Raw genomic sequence first — 15,965 nt, 5'->3', positions numbered from 1 at the left:
AAAATAAATTAGGACATTGCTTGATAAGGACTGTGATTCATTTTATTTGGGTATATCTAAGTGAATCGGGTGTCGCGAAAAATTTGCTTTTGGTTGTTGTTGCATCATTTACTAATATCCACGAGGTGATTGTATATTTTAAACATCATTAGTGTTGATTACTCATAACAGTAAATCATTTGTATACCATCATCAATTTCGACAAAATTTCTAATAATTTATTAACCAATAAAGACAAGCTTTTCTTAAGAAAATCGTTTTATTTTTATTTTAATATTTACACACATTGGGAACAAACGTAAATAAATGTAATTTGCAATTCGTTTGATTGAAACTTGACTAAATAAACAATTGTTTGTACGATGTTAGTTTCGATAATTTGGACGTTACAACTTGGAACATCAAGACAAATTTAATTTATTAATGTAAATTATATAACGATTGATGAAAATCATTGGCAATATCATTATTGGTTTGAAAAATTATTCGTAATATTATCGTATCTGTGTACCGCTAAAACACGTTACTTTTGTATTTTTCAACGATCAGCAGCGTCGAAAATAAAGTTTGCCATAGCAAAGCCTGTTTATTCGAAGATCCCAAAGAAACCAAGTGCAGCGAACACAGTGATTCATTGATACCGACGAAGCAGCAACAATCGAGCAAGTGGTTGGACAAACCCTTTCGAAAAAAAAAAACAAAAAAGAAGAAGAAGAAAACACGGAAAAATGCTGAAAATAGGTTTCGTCGGCGGTGGCAAAATGGCCCAAGCTCTTGCCAAGGGGTTCATCAAAGCAGGTATACACACAACAACTAATAACGTAAATCGATTCCAATCTTCACGCGTTGGCATGTACAAGTATTTACAACTTATAAAAACACATCGCCCGATAACGCAGCGCCTTGACAAAAGCACATATATATATATACACACAACAGTCGCAAAGTCAATAACAAGACTCGCGCGAAGGCCTTGGCATTAGATTGTTTTATATGTTTGTTGAAATTGCGCGCGTGTGGTGTATCTCTTATCACAAGCTGTACACTATTGTTTGACGTACTTTTGCGACACGAATAAAGCAACGAAAGGATATTCCAAAGGCTATCGGTACTTGGAGCCAATGGGTTTTCATATACGATGTATATACGCTATCGTGTCGCAGGATATACTAATGGAGTTTATTTTTCCACGCAGGTTTGACGAAAGGAGAACTGATGCTCGCCAGTTGTCTGCCAACGGACGAGACCAGCATCAAAGAATTCACGGTAATTGTAAATTTTGTATTCCAATGTCGCGCATGGGGAAGGGGGGATTCGATCTATTGGCATTGGACGTGGAGATGAGTGTAACTATTATGTGGTTTATTCGAGAAACCACTGAAGATAAATCGAGTAAAAAAAAAAAAGGAAAAAAAGATAACAATGGCAAGAAAGTCGCGCAAACAAAATTATCGTACTTTATCGCAAACCTTTCTCAAACAGAACGTCGACCTCGTGCACGTCACAAGCAGCGATTCAGAATTACAGAGCGAAAACATTCGGAAATTAACTGCAGTTATACTCGTACGGATATTACAATTTTTAGCTTTTTTTTTTTTTTGCGCCGGTATGAATATTTTTCAAGTTGCACTTCGTCACCGCAATCTTGGCGAGCTCTTATCTATCCCCCCCCCCCTATACTTATACTTGGTGATGCACACATTTGCGATATACAGTACGTTTCGAGAGTACAATATTTTTATACGTTTAATCTGGGGAATTGGGGATTTTCCACCTCTGTATATACGTAAGAATAAATTCAGTCACATTTTTGAACAAAAAAACATGAGAATGTAACAGTGAATTGTTACTGTCCCGAAAACAACGAATGCAATCTCACGATAAAAGTTTAAAAACAAGATGCCTACAGCAATATTGTTTATAACTAAACTATACTATCTAACGAGTAATTCATCAAAATGATTTTCATTACTGGACTTATTTTAATTAGACAAGAGCGCACCATTAGCTTACGACGCGACAGTTTAAAGATGATTGATTTTCGAGTTATTTGTTCTCCGACAACTCGCCGAAATTTTTACCCGAAATATTGAAAATTGTTCTCAACATTATCGTGCAAAAAAAGTTCTCTTTCAAAATTTTTCTCAACTCGTAACTCAGAAAAACAAAAAAAAAGAAAAGAAATCACATGAACATATTCTATAACGTATAAACCGTGACATTTGCAGGCGATCGGCTCCAAGGCAGTCTTTTCGAACTCCGAGGTAGCGGAGAAGAGCGACGTGCTCGTGTTGGCCGTGAAACCGCAGGTGGTCAAAACAGTACTGCCGGAGCTCAAGGAATGCATAGAGAGCAAAAAGATGCTGCTGCTGTCGATAGCCATGGGCGTTTCTTTGAAATCCTTGGAAAGTGTGAGTACATCGTAAGATCGGAGACTCGATTCTTATATTTTCACCCGACCCACTTTTTTTTATCAACAATTGCAAAGATCGAGAAACGCGCGCAAAGTTACGCGATTAAGTGATCGTTGCAGAGTGGCGATTTCAGGTGCTGCCCGCCGGTACACCTGTCATCCGGGTGATGCCCAACATACCGGTACTGGTCGGCTGCGGAGCCACGGTGTACGTGAAAAATAAGCACGCCAACGACACCCACGCCGAAATCACCCAGAGACTCTTCTCCGCGGTGGGCCTGTGCGAGGAGGTACCCGAGACCATGATCAATCCGGTCACTGCCCTGGCTGGCTCTGGTCCGGCTTACGTGAGTACATTTCATCGGTTTGATTGGTATGCTTTGAAGAACAAAAAAACAAAACACCTACTTGTGTAACAGGTTTACATGATAATCGAAGCCATGGCGGACGGTGCAGTGAAAATGGGACTGCCCCGACCATTGGCTTACAAATTGGCATCGCAAACGGTCATTGGGGCCGGCAACATGGTCAAACAGACGAACATCCATCCGGGCCAGCTGAAAGACGACGTCTCGTCACCAGCAGGTTGCCTGTTGTTGTTGTTTTTTTTTTTTTTTTTTTTTACCCAACGTACTTATAAATATCACGGAGATGTAGTAAAAATTTACTCCAACGCAGGTTCAACGATAACGGCGATCCACTGCTTGGAAAGGAGCGGTTTGCGGGCGGCTCTCATCGACGCGATCGAAGCGGCTACGCTGAGGTGCAAGGAGATCAAACCGATGTCGGAGATAGATTGAAAGGGCCGGGGATAAGCTACTGATGCCATGTACGACTCGAGGGATCCGCAGCCTGAAGCTGGTGGCGAAGTTGACTTGTGAAAGAGTGTGCTTTTGGGGAAACTTCGTGTTGCACGAGGGGCTGCTTTATTACTTTAGAACGAAACGAAATCCGAGATTTCTTTCGGTGGCTCTGTGTCGAGTGTATGAATCGCAGGATTATCAATTTTTTTTTTTTTTTTTTTGTGGAGAATGAAGATTATTCACATATGTATTTTTCAACGTACATCCTACGTTTTATTAAAGCTTTGTGGGTCTGTGAACAAACTATACCTTGTATTGGTGCCATATATAGCACGTGAATCACATTTTTATATTTAAAGTTTATATAAATAAAGTACAAACGTGCATGTAAATAAAACAGTTGCTCGTTTTTTGGTATAATTAAAGCTATAAAAGTGGTGTTTTTTTTTTCGCAATTGTTTTAAAGCGTATTTTGCATTCATTGAGAATGAAATATGTGGACTATAAAGATCATGTGTTTATGAGTAAATTGATGACTAGAAAAAAGTTAACTGACTAATAAATACCGTCGAGTAATTTGTGTTTAAAAATAAGCAAAATACTAAACTCTACGTTGCTTCTTTGCACTTGAAACCTAAATTAAATTCAGACTTAAAAATTTCTCTGTAATAGCCCTGTCTAACAATGTCCTTCTTTGGCAAGCCTTTTTCTTGGCAATGCTTGACGTACAACTTGTGCATTGCCGATACATTGAGAGAGGCATCGAGATAGCCTCTCCCGGTTTTATCTTCAGGTAGTATTTCTGCAGGAAAGGATCTTATGTGCTCGCGAATCATTTCCTTTGTCGCATCGCTCTTTTTCTGATGTTTTTTTTTTAAATCCATTCCCGCGATGCCGTTCGTTGACGATCGCTTTTTGTTCATCACGAGGCGCATGAATTTCTCCGAGACAGAAAATGTGTTGAGAAACATACCTTTGCACACCTTGACGAGCTCGCCGTTTACTAATAACAGATAAGTGCAGGTCAACTGTCGTCTTTCTGTTCTTATGGGACCACGACATCGCGACCGACTTTTTGGCGATTCCGTGATCGATAAGGCAATGTATTGCTTTCTCTGCATCTGGTTGCAGTTGTTCCAAAAATTTTCGTACAGTCTTTTGCGAGTTTCTTCAGGTACTTTGTTGTAGCAGCCTAAACGACATTTGCAAGGTGGACCCATTAGTTTCCTTGGAAGTGTCTCCTTATCTGTAAATACTTGTTTTGTGAATATTGTGCAAGCCTATTTTCAAGTGTCATTAAAAATTACACATCAGACCTTCATCACTGGATGACTGGGTCTCTTCCAAACTTGATTCTTTTGCAACATTGAGCTGTGGTGTTTTTGATGTTGGCTCCCTATTTTGGATTTTCTCTATTACATACAAATCATCTTTTTAAGTTTCCACCAAATTAATAATCAATGCAATAACCATCAATAATTACCTGGTTCATAGTTACAGATGGAATACTCAAAATTTTCATGCAACGAATCATATGCAATTGAAGTTTCAATTTCTTCAAATTGTTGAATTGGAAAATTTTTTTTCATCTCTTCTACAATCATACCTAAAAATTAAAGGAAAAATCTCCTTTTGAATGGGAAAAAAGTTCTGTATGAATAATTTATAGACTTACATGGATTTTCTTCAAACACAAAGCCCTTTTGGGAGATTATGGGGTGTAATACATGTTTCTAGTATAGCTGCACCTTCTTTGATGCAATTGTGTCTCTTTCTGTCAGTCTGCAACTGCAGCAACATCTAAAGACACCCCCAACAACCCTATGTGAAAAGTCACAACAAACAGCGCGAATGAACCATTCCTAACCTGACCCTTACCGTTTCAGTATATACTGATATTATATAAATATAACAGGGAAGTGATGTGAGTTTGAGACTCTGGTAAATATTTTATACAGTTGCAAGGGTGTAGTTGAGAGTAATAATATTGAGATTTTTTTTTTTTTTCTTGACAATCATGCGTATTGGAAAAGTGGACGATTTGAATTGAAGAAAGTTGAAAGAACGCCCTTGGATCAAGGGAAGGAGCCTTAAAGATTGGGAGCTGGCAAAACTAAAAGTGCTGAGGTGGTCAATATATTAAAATAAATAAAATAAACAATGGTTTTTTTTTGTAAATACTTTGTAAACGAATTTTTATTAAAATTAAATATAAAACATTATACATACATAATTTACACGCGAGTGTTACAACTTTTTCCCCTTTGGACTCGAGAGAGTTATCAGAGATACCCTCCGAGGTGTCCTTGCCGCAATGGGCGTCGCCGGCTTTTCTGATTCTTTAGTCTTGGGTGGAGTGGCTTTCGATTTATCAGTATCCGTGATGGTGTCTTCCAACACTAAATGAAAATCATCCTCATCATCTGCAGATGCATTATTGGTATTATCATTGTTTTCTTTCTGTTTGATTTCTGAAGCACTTATCTTTTCTTCTTCATTTTTCTTGGGAGATTTCATTTCTGTATCGTTTTTGTTCTCTTTTAGAGGTGTTATTTTTTTTCCAGTATTGTTCTCCTTAGGAGATTGCATTTCTTTTTCGCTGCTTAAAATTTTCTTGGATTTTTCCTGAGTAATATCAATATCAATGGCATTTGTACTTTGATCTAAAGTTGTATCCAACAATGATTTTGTTTCTTTTGTATCTTGTCTAACTTCATTTTTCTTTGGCTCTACGATTTCTGGAGCTTTTTCGTAAGTTTCTCCCAGTTCTCCTTCATCAAAATGAATTATTGAACAGTAACCGTCAGAAGATGAAGCAATTAGTATTCTTCCATCAGAAGACCTTAAAAAACGTAATGTTACTTGTAATAATACAGTAATATCATTTTAAAAATTTTTTTATTCTTATTTATTCACCAAGCAATGTCTGTCACCCGAGTGTAATGAATATTGGAAATGACTGCAATGGGTGAAATTTGCTGAGTATCGTATATCATAACAGATTTATCTGTTGCAACGGCAAATACCATCCTGTATGGTAAATCCATCATAGAGGAAGGACCATCTTTTCGTAATTTGAAATACATAGGACAGCATCTGACAGCATTTGTCACTTCTTCATGAGAAGGAAGAACAGCTATGGGTCTTTAATGTAAACTATGTATCAGTAAGCCTAAAAAAGTTAAGTAGTAAAAAATCAACTTGTAAAAGTTTACTTACTCTCGTAGAGTATGTCTGGAAAATATATGTGTACAGTTGACAATTTTTTCTGCCGATTCTTGATGTTCTATAATGCCTGAAGGTACTAAAAGAAGCATACCATCTGGCGAATACGTCAATCTCCTAAAGTAAGATTTGAAAGTATCATCATAAAACAAACGAACAATTTTTCCATCAAGTGCATGTCCAGATGGAGTAGGAATCTTTGATTTGCTCACGCGCTGTACAGTTTTTTTTAAACTAGTGTCAATCAGTCTGCAGATCCTACAACAATGTACACATTGATTGTTAAAAAAAAAAAAAAAAAAATATATTTGCAAAGTACATGAAAAAAACCACTTTTGCTAACCTGTCCGAGCTAATACTGGCCACATATTTATTCATAGGATCCCAAGTAACACCTTGAGGAAATCCTTTAGGATAATCATTCAATATACAGATTTTTTTGCCTTTCTCAACATTCCATAGAATGACTGAATTGTCCAAAGAGCTAGATGCTATAAAATTACAGTCTGGAGACCAACTCAAGCCATTGACATCCTCTACATGTCCTCTTAAAACTTTTAAAGAGTTCCAATGCTCTTTGTTTATAAAATCATCATCGTCGGAAATAATGGGTATCTCTAGACTTTCTCTTTGCTTCCAAAGAATGATCATTGATTCTGTGAGAGAGAAAAAAAAAAAAAAAAAAAAAAAACATCCAATTACATCTATTGATGCAATTACAATTTTCAAACATTGCAAAGTACTTACCATCATCTCCAGAAGCTAACATTTCGCCAGAAGGTGAAAATCTCACAACATTCACGGTTTTCTGATGCCTATCGAGATCAGCAACACAGGCTACAGCGGCTTCACTAGTTTCACTCACAGTTAAATGCCAAATCTTAAAAATGTAACAAAAAGTTATGATTTTTTTTAATTTTCTTTCTTGGAATTAAAGATGCAAATTCAAAAAATCTAATAATGATCAATACTGCTAAAGCACATCTATTGTACATAATTAAGATCAACTGTAAAACTTGATGAATTAAATAATATGGGCAAAAAATAATCACCAAAACATGAGAATCCGCACCACCCGAGGCGAGCCTCCAGAAGGTGTTTCCCATAGAGAGTTTGGAACTTCCATTTTGAATATCAACACTAAGCACTGGACCACGATTGTGCCAAGAAATCTCTGGTATCGTGCACTTCATTCTTGCTTGTGTGAACTTTACAATATCATCTACGAGGTCACTTTAATTGAGACGATTAGCCTCTTCTGGTAAACCTTAGGCCACAAGTGTTATTTTCGCGCGCAAAAAGATAAACTTTATATATATTTTATATTTTCTCGACTGCTCCAACTCAATCGGTATGGCAGATTGTGACTTAAACTTTTAATTTTGTTTCATAGAGCACGAACAATTTGAATATTTAAAAATTAAGTTTGACATTTAAGTAGATATTGCTTATACCGATACCGAAACTTCCAACACAAGTTCATTCGAATCTTTGAAGCTCCGAAGTTCGATAGAATCGCAAAAAGCTTGAAAGTTATTAAAGATTTAACATGGGATAAGATCATTTTTTATTTGAACATTTTGAACATCATTTTGAACTAAAAATCCTACTCCAAAAGCTTCAAATGTTTACCGCAGTATATATGATTAAGGTTAGAGAAGGCGCTGATGTCATAGAGCCTACTCCTACAGTTTCCAAAATTTATCGTCTTACGTAAATTCACGTTGGTTATTGGCGCTTCAAATTCTATTTTTTTATAAGTAAAACATGGTGCACACATATACAGTATTTTAACACATTTGTTGTATGTATACATTGGATACACCATCGCGCGATATCAGAATCTGAGTACTTATCCGAGGACCGAGGACAGGACAGAGAGTCGACGAGAGACGACGACGACGACGTGTTCCTCTCACTCCAATGCACGTCACATTATACTATTATAGCTGCTGGTGCTGAAAGAACCTTCCTCGGCGAGGAATCCTCGCGGGTTGCGTCGAACTCGAACACTGATCTCATTCACCTATCTATATCTACTGTTTTATTGCTGACTTAATTACTGCTGTTGTACAGATTGCTCTTTTTTATTCTATACCTTCAAATTAAAGTTAAATACATCATCAGAGAAAGAGAGAGAGAGAGAGCTATATATACAGATATATAAAAAGTGTGTGTCTAGTGTGTTTGGTTTGTGGGTCCGATTCTCTCCGATACTTAGTCCCTCGCGCTCGCTCGCTCTTTCTCCCCCAAAGAAGACTGATTCATCGTCAAGTAGCAGTGTGTCATATAGTTCTAACAGCTCCCCGGGAGCTCAGAGAGAGGTCGATACGTACGCGGGGCATCGGCAACAGGAATAACAAGTGTACAGAGAACTCGGTTGGGCTCGTTAATACACGTCAAAGAAAGAGCCTGCTCTTGACTTTCTCGAAACTGGAGGTGGAAAAACTCTCGAACGTGTGTGTTAATATCATAGAAGAGCAGCAGCCAAGGTAAAAGAGCGAGAGGGACAAAGACAGTGTATTTATACACAAGCACAGCGGTCACGAGGAATGTCGACCCCCGCGAGGAGACGACTCATGCGAGACTTCAAGAGGTAAGTTGTTGTTGTCGTCATTGCTGATTACCCCAACATTTCGATTCCTCGAGGGCATAAGTACCTACTGCTCTCTTTCTTTCTCTCTCTCTCTCTCTTGAGCAGTAGTTCTCAGGTTAAGAAAGCTGTCCTCCATTTCGCCAGTTGTCCAGCTGATAGTTTTCCCAATTTCTCGGGGCTCAACGGGCAATGTGTCCATATCGACAATGAGAAATAGGGTGATAATTGGGTGATATGTGGAGATGACGACGTGATCGCGGATGACGAGAGCCAGGGATAACTTCTTGCGTTCTCGATGACGTTCGTTTTATTATTAGATGATTCTTTAAGAGAGAAAAAGAAAGATGCAAGGACCGTGTGGCTTGACATCACGTAAAATTATTTTGGAGCTGGTAATGTTGATTTTGATGTCTGGGCTTTTTTTTCGTTCCAGGTTACAGGAGGACCCGCCAACTGGAGTTTCTGGAGCACCCACGGACAATAATATTATGATATGGAACGCTGTTATATTTGGGTAAGCATTGTTTGATTTTAAAAGTGGTTTGAGCTATTTTTGGAAGTGTATGTATTAAAAAAAAAAAACTTGCTGGCTTCGATATAAACAAATACTATGATTAAGGTATTTATTTGAGTGGTAAAAGAAACTTTGTCAACTGCATGAAAGTTTTTTCTGTGATTCTGTTTTCTCATAACAACACTTACATAGTAGTCTCTTAACTTCTTTTATTTTTTGCTCCAAGTTAATTTCTTATCTCTAAAGCTTATGGTAATGTTGAACAGAGACATTTTTTCTTATTTAAAAATAGGTTTTAGAAAAGAACTTTTTTTTTACAAATAGTATTTGTATTTAACTATTCTAAACGAGATCAACATTTTCCTTTGCAGACCACATGACACCCCGTTTGAAGACGGGACCTTCAAACTCACAATAGAATTCACAGAAGAATATCCCAACAAACCACCAACAGTAAGATTTGTCAGTAAAATGTTTCATCCAAATGTTTATGCAGATGGTGGAATTTGTCTAGACATTTTACAAAATCGTTGGAGTCCCACATATGATGTATCAGCAATCCTAACATCCATACAGGTGAGTTGTTTTTTTTTTTTTTTTAATACAATTTCTGCCAGAGCATGATCACGATCTTTTAAAGCTAGTTTTTTCTTAAATCTTCGTACATTCATATGTATTGACTTAACAGTGGTTGCAATTCATCAAAGTCGAAATGTTCATTGTATCAAAAAAATCAGATTTATCAATTTAATAACATTAACCTTAATACCAAAGTCATTATTAACCAAGCTTTATGTGTCTAGTTATTAAATTTAAAAGGGGATCTGCTAAAATAATAATTCAGGAATCAAATATTGGAAAATCACATAATAAATCAGCATACAAGAAATAGTAAACGCCTTTTTTCTAACCAACGTACCAAATCAATTTATGCATATAATTCATTCATATGATTTTATTTCATTTGAACGTTAATACCCAAAATCTACATGTACTTAGATAACTTGGTTTTCAATAAAAGATTCATATTTTAATCGGCATTTCTTCACAGTTCCAAATAAATTTGATCCATAAAACGATAAATAAAACAAATGTACTTATTAAGTTCTGAAATATTTTTAATCTCAGTATTTTCATTTGGAGGGCAAAAAAAAAATTCTTAGAAGTAAGAATAGAAATGTTTAAAAAAAATTTTAAGCACGACTTTTGTGTGGTTGCAGTCGCTGTTAAGTGACCCGAACCCAAATTCGCCTGCCAATTCGATGGCGGCACAACTGTACAAAGAGAACCGGCGCGAGTACGAGAAACGAGTGAAGGCTTGTGTGGAGCAGAGTTTCGTGGATTAGTTGGCGGCAAGAGCTCGCCGCTGTCGCAGCAGCAACTTAAGGGTACGCTAAACTGACGTATTTTTATTTTTATTAATTATTCGTTGAAATCAATAACAGTTAGACTGCCTTGAAGTGTGTTCATTAAATTATCATTCCAGTATGGCAAATAATAAAATATAACAAAAAATAACGATTTTCTATTACTTAAAAATCATAAAGTAGCGTGTAGATGGATCTACGAGCGACACATAATTTCACGTAGAAAAACAAAACATGAAAGATAATTTTGATTTTTAGTTTTGTCAGTATACCGTACCCTTAACGGCAGCCGACTACAGCTACAGCGATACAGCAGCAGTCGCCACAAGGCGTGTCGAGGACGAGAGAGGAGAGCTTACGTGCCACCCCGTGAATTGGAGCTAACGCCTTTTGCGCTTTAGTTTTATAAATACATAATGAAAAAGCATGTCAACTCCCCGCGTCTCTGATTCGATTACACATCAAACTCGTACACACATACGTTATAAAAAAGAAAAAAAAATCAACATTATACTCTCCATCTCTCTCTTGTACACATCTGTGAACATGCATTCAACAACACTATCCACACTTAGGGTAGTCCTCCCTGTTGATAGTTAACGTCAATAAAATTTTTATTTTATTTTTTTTAATTATTAATTTTTAACAAATTTTTGTTTTGGTCCTACACGCGTGTAAAATTATTGTAATTTGTATCAAACTCGAGTATATCACTTTTTTTCCAATGTCGAAAAAATGAATTTTTATTGTTTTGAAAATTTTGTACTTTACAGTTAATAAAATATGTTCTATTGTTATTAAAAACTTTAAATATTGATTTATTGAATTTCTGACATCTTTTATTGGCATATTAACGATTCCTTAAATGTTTCATAGGATAAATAATTTTAATATATAAAATCATCAAAATTACTTTAATTTTTTCACGACTCTTTGTAACTTAAATTATTTAAATGTCTTGAAATATTAGACTTGATGCAAAAATTATAAGATTCACACCTGTGTTGTTCTTACAAATACAAAAGTGAGTAAACACGCGATTCCGGACTATCCTAAAATGACACCTATACATACGTGCAACTATATTAGATCGAATTTTTACAACGTTGTATAATAAATTAATGTAAAATTGTGTATTTATTTATTCGTAATCTGCGAGCAAGGGTGAGCTTAAGCGTCGAGTGGAGCTTTACGAAAAAAAAATCTAGTACCTATACCTATTGATTATTCAAGTATTAGAAGTTACGAATAAAATAAACGGAAAAGTTAATTACTAAGTAGCTTTTGTGCTTTGATGCTTTAAGAGTTTCGAAGCAAAAACTATCTTTTCCTCCTTTGTGTTACTGTATAAATAGAGCGCAGAATTGTACTTTTTTTTTTTGTTGGAATTATTGTCATTATTGCTCTTGCTATAATTACAATTACTATTATAGTACTTGTATAGTACAGGAAAATCATTCACTTATACATATAAAAAGTATATATACACAAATATAATAAAATGCATAATTTCAATTTTTATTAAACGTTTTTTTCTATTCCTTCCTACCAGACGAATCTTTGAACTTAACTTTATTTAAATCTACAAATTAAAGCCTTTAACAACTTTTCTCTAATTATTGACGTGTGTTCCAGTCTCTGCTTGATGAGCCTAATCCTAACTCACCAGCCAATTCTTTAGCTGCTCAACTGTACCAAGAAAATAAACGTGAATACGAAAAGAGGGTGGCTACCGTCGTTGAACAATCATGGTTAAACTTTCAAGAATGCGGATCAACAGATGACACTCTTTGACAATAAATGCAAGTAGATTTTATTTTCAAGAATAAGTTACATATTTACCTTCAACAGATAAAATTGTAAATATTATTTTTTTATTATAAGTAATATAGTAGCCATTAAAATTGTGAGTTTTATATAGCATAAATGAGAAATAATATTGACACCGTAGACTTACAAGGTTATATTCATAATAAGCTGATAAAACAAATTTCTACTAGCTTAATACTTCTACCTATAATTTTCATTTATTTAGTACACAGGTAGATGTGTGCACATATAAAAAAAATGTATTTTTATTAGTTGATAATATACATATATTATTCACCTACTAAATTAAAAAAAATTTTTTTTTCATTAAATACGAAATACACAAATTAAAGAAGTCTTACCTACGTAAATTATTACATATAAAACCTTAAATTGATGACTTACAAGGAAATTCATTTTATTTTGAATAATATTCGTATTTCAGGTAGCAGAAATTCGATATTTAACATTTATCATGTGATTATTATTGGACAAGTATCAACGTCCATGCATCTTTGTGATTTGTCTTGGATTAATGATGAAAAATAACTACCGATAACTAAAATAATGAAATAATGTTACTGACGAGTACGTGTGTACAGACCAAGTATGAGTGTATTATTAGTAAGATGTGAAATGTAATTTTTTTGTTTGTTTAAGATAAGTTATAATAATGAAAGTTTCTTAGCACAATCTAATGTATATTTTATTTCACCTTCTAAAAATATTCTGTAATATCAAAGTAATATTAAACTATATATATAAATATACATACATACACATACATGTTTTCTACCTAATTGTGGACTTTAAATTATTTAAAATTGCTGCTTTTTTTTATCTAATAAAAAACAAAACTCCAATACCATGATCAATTTTACTGCTACGATTTTACTTCTTTTTCTTTGTTATATATAGCTAGTTCTTTGAGAAATTGGGCCTTGGGTTTCATAATATTTGGTCTGTCTCCACGACACTTGGGACAAAACCACTTACCTTTGGGTTTGTTGCTCAGAGATACACAAGAAAAGTGGAACCACTCAATGGGACACAAGTCATTGTCACACAAAATCATCTCTCCGTACGAAATTTGATCACACAGACAGTAAGTCGGCTCGTCAGGGTCGATTGCAATATCATCTTCAGGAGGTGGCGGCGTGTCCTCCCTGTGCTGATTTTGATTACCTTGTCGTGATTTCCTTTTTTTCTTTTTGTTAGCCTGAAGTTGATTTGTTCTCTTTTGACTTCCATTAGAAGAACTCGGAATGTTTGCTGATCTGTTCTCTGACATAATCATCTCCATTGCCTGGGCTGATTCAACCAGAGCCTCTGTCCTAGTCCTCCTTGCTCGTTTCTGTGGCCTATCGCTATTATTTGTGTTGTTGCTGGAATTGTTGTTTGCACTTGTATTGTTGTCCCTTGCTGGCTCATTGGATTCTTGCTCTTTGCCCAAGTCTAGAGAAAAATTACAAAATTGATGATAACAGAACTGCGAATAATGAAAAATTTTTTTAAACGAAATTTGAACCAAACGACCAAGTTTCATACCCAAGTTATTCAAATCCACCTCTAATTGCCTGCCTTTGTTTTCAATGAGATCTTGAATAGTCTGCACAAGCTGTAACTTTTCGTCACCGATTTCTTGCATTGCTATCAGTGCTTGCTGTATCCTGAATAGAGCACGGGTCCTTGATAAATTACTTATGTCGCTTTTGCATAGTGACTCTTGATTTGTGTCGATTTCACGACGATATGCTGCGCAACGTAACCGAAAACGTACGTGTCATTGAAATTGAATCATAAAGTATTATTTGTAAACAGTATCAATGGTCAGCAGCCATAATACTTATGGTGCAGGGTAAAAAATCGTAGTTACTCTCGTTAACGAGTGATCGACGCGATAAAAAATTAGGTGTACTAATGCATACTTACTTTGACAAGTGGCGTCGAGTTCACGAAGTCTCGACAAATGTCTCTGCAGGTCGTTCGGTAGGTTTTCCACGCAGTCGAGGTAATCGTCGACGTAGTTCGTCGAATACAGAGCTTCCACGGTCGCTTGGTTCAACATTTTTGCTTGTCTTTTGCTTAGTTATCACTGGTAAACGTTAAGCAACTGAAAATCAGCACATTTGCCAAACACATTTCCCGATGCCGCGCCGAGCAATAACGAAGAAAGTACATTAAACATTAATCAAAGAGAGACACAGAGGATCAAGTTGACTTGGTTTGCGAAAACTTTGCGAAGATGCAAACCTTGTACTTGTGCAAACAATATACACCAAAGTGTATTATTTAACAATATCTTGTATGAAACCTAGGGCGCAGTATATTCCGCAAACGCTGCCAGCAGTACACGGTACGTAGGTAACGTAGGTCGTGATGGTCTTACTGTCGATCATTTACAGTTGCAATCAGCGCCATCTCGCGCGACTGATTTTGAACTAAAAAAATAAATAAAAAGTACTTTTTAGTTCGAAATCAGCAACGCGAGATGGCGCTGACTGTAAACTGATGTAGGGGGTTTATTTAAACCCTCACACTCTGAACGACAATTAATTCACTAGCGAATCCTCGAGGATCCTCGAGGAATCCTCTGTCTGCAGTACTTGGATACATGCGCGCCTGTATTTCATCACACGGCGATTAACGTACAATCAATTAATTTCTCTCTCTACATGTATATATACATACGTCCACCTGCAATAATATATGACGACCCGTACAACCAGATATTATATTCATGTGCATACGTATATAATATAATATTTAGTAAATAATTTTAGATCAACGAAATCGATCAGAATGAAATCATTTTCATTTATACATCCTATAAACATTTATCACGTACCACAATTATTATTATCATCATCATCATCATCATCATCACAATCATCGGATATAATATAAACGAGTTTAATACATATATATTATTTATGTAGGCGCTTTCCGCGGGCGCCAACTCCTTTGGAGAGTATAATATATACTTTGTTCGATCCGATTTCCATAAATTATTACATCGCGCTACGCCGGCTGGTACTATTATTATTCGTTATCACTGCCATACCAGTAATTACTCTCCGGCAGTACAGCGCGCGAATTTGAAGGAACAACAATTTTATTTTTATATATTCTCGCACTTGGCAGATTTTTCTGGAAATATATGGTTGTTTCTCGTCCGTCGAGAGGCAATTGGAGCCACGTCTGATGGAAAATAAAAATTTACCGGAAAATACCGCCG

General features: G+C 35.8%; 5 protein-coding genes across 7 annotated transcripts; 2 read left to right on the top strand and 3 right to left on the bottom strand.

Moving 5' to 3' along the window:
• Positions 1-652: 652 nt before the first annotated feature.
• LOC106647599 (Pyrroline-5-carboxylate reductase-like 2) lies at positions 653-3,822 on the top strand. Its single transcript, XM_089597181.1, has 6 exons — positions 653-798; positions 1,196-1,266; positions 2,229-2,411; positions 2,548-2,760; positions 2,833-3,008; positions 3,092-3,822. The coding sequence occupies exons 1-6, from the start codon at positions 729-731 to the stop codon at positions 3,234-3,236; spliced, it is 858 nt and encodes a 285-aa protein (XP_089453307.1). The 5' UTR covers positions 653-728; the 3' UTR covers positions 3,237-3,822.
• On the bottom strand, positions 3,626-5,025 carry LOC106641829 (uncharacterized). The gene is made up of 4 exons (XM_089597182.1): positions 4,892-5,025; positions 4,700-4,810; positions 4,533-4,628; positions 3,626-4,462 (listed from the first exon to the last, which is right to left on the bottom strand). Exons 2-4 carry the CDS (start codon positions 4,803-4,805, stop codon positions 3,825-3,827), a joined length of 840 nt encoding a protein of 279 aa, XP_089453308.1. The 5' UTR covers positions 4,806-4,810; positions 4,892-5,025; the 3' UTR covers positions 3,626-3,824.
• A 361-nt stretch (positions 5,026-5,386) lies between these two features.
• Caf1-105 (chromatin assembly factor 1, p105 subunit) lies at positions 5,387-9,046 on the bottom strand. Its single transcript, XM_014362708.2, has 6 exons — positions 7,494-9,046; positions 7,189-7,321; positions 6,785-7,097; positions 6,436-6,699; positions 6,133-6,360; positions 5,387-6,058 (listed from the first exon to the last, which is right to left on the bottom strand). Exons 1-6 carry the CDS (start codon positions 7,632-7,634, stop codon positions 5,464-5,466), a joined length of 1,674 nt encoding a protein of 557 aa, XP_014218194.2. The 5' UTR covers positions 7,635-9,046; the 3' UTR covers positions 5,387-5,463.
• Positions 8,199-13,401, top strand: Ubc6 (ubiquitin conjugating enzyme 6). 3 transcript variants are annotated; one of them, XM_089597183.1, is made up of 5 exons: positions 8,200-9,037; positions 9,471-9,551; positions 9,923-10,127; positions 12,554-12,720; positions 13,173-13,401. In XM_089597183.1, exons 1-4 carry the CDS (start codon positions 8,994-8,996, stop codon positions 12,710-12,712), a joined length of 489 nt encoding a protein of 162 aa, XP_089453309.1. In that variant the 5' UTR covers positions 8,200-8,993; the 3' UTR covers positions 12,713-12,720; positions 13,173-13,401. The 3 variants fall into 3 exon arrangements, with proteins under 3 accessions (XP_014218107.1, XP_089453309.1, XP_014218116.1); XM_014362630.2 differs by lacking the exons at positions 12,554-12,720; positions 13,173-13,401 and adding exons at positions 10,772-10,939; positions 11,177-11,971 and having other exon boundaries at positions 8,219-9,037; XM_014362621.2 differs by lacking the exon at positions 13,173-13,401 and having other exon boundaries at positions 8,199-9,037; positions 12,554-12,855.
• Positions 13,098-15,054, bottom strand: LOC106647094 (inhibitor of growth protein 2). Its single transcript, XM_014363352.2, has 3 exons — positions 14,660-15,054; positions 14,276-14,482; positions 13,098-14,182 (listed from the first exon to the last, which is right to left on the bottom strand). The coding sequence occupies exons 1-3, from the start codon at positions 14,793-14,795 to the stop codon at positions 13,611-13,613; spliced, it is 915 nt and encodes a 304-aa protein (XP_014218838.1). The 5' UTR covers positions 14,796-15,054; the 3' UTR covers positions 13,098-13,610.
• Positions 15,055-15,965: the final 911 nt, after the last annotated feature.

This window comes from Copidosoma floridanum, unplaced genomic scaffold (genome assembly GCF_036245765.1).
Source record: "Copidosoma floridanum isolate Cflo_tuat_1 unplaced genomic scaffold, Cflo_Japanese_pri ptg000030l, whole genome shotgun sequence".
Classification (NCBI taxonomy): Eukaryota; Metazoa; Arthropoda; class Insecta; order Hymenoptera; family Encyrtidae; genus Copidosoma; species Copidosoma floridanum.
The sequence above is the reverse complement of the archived record's forward strand: the minus strand, read 5'-3'. Positions and strand labels throughout refer to the sequence as shown.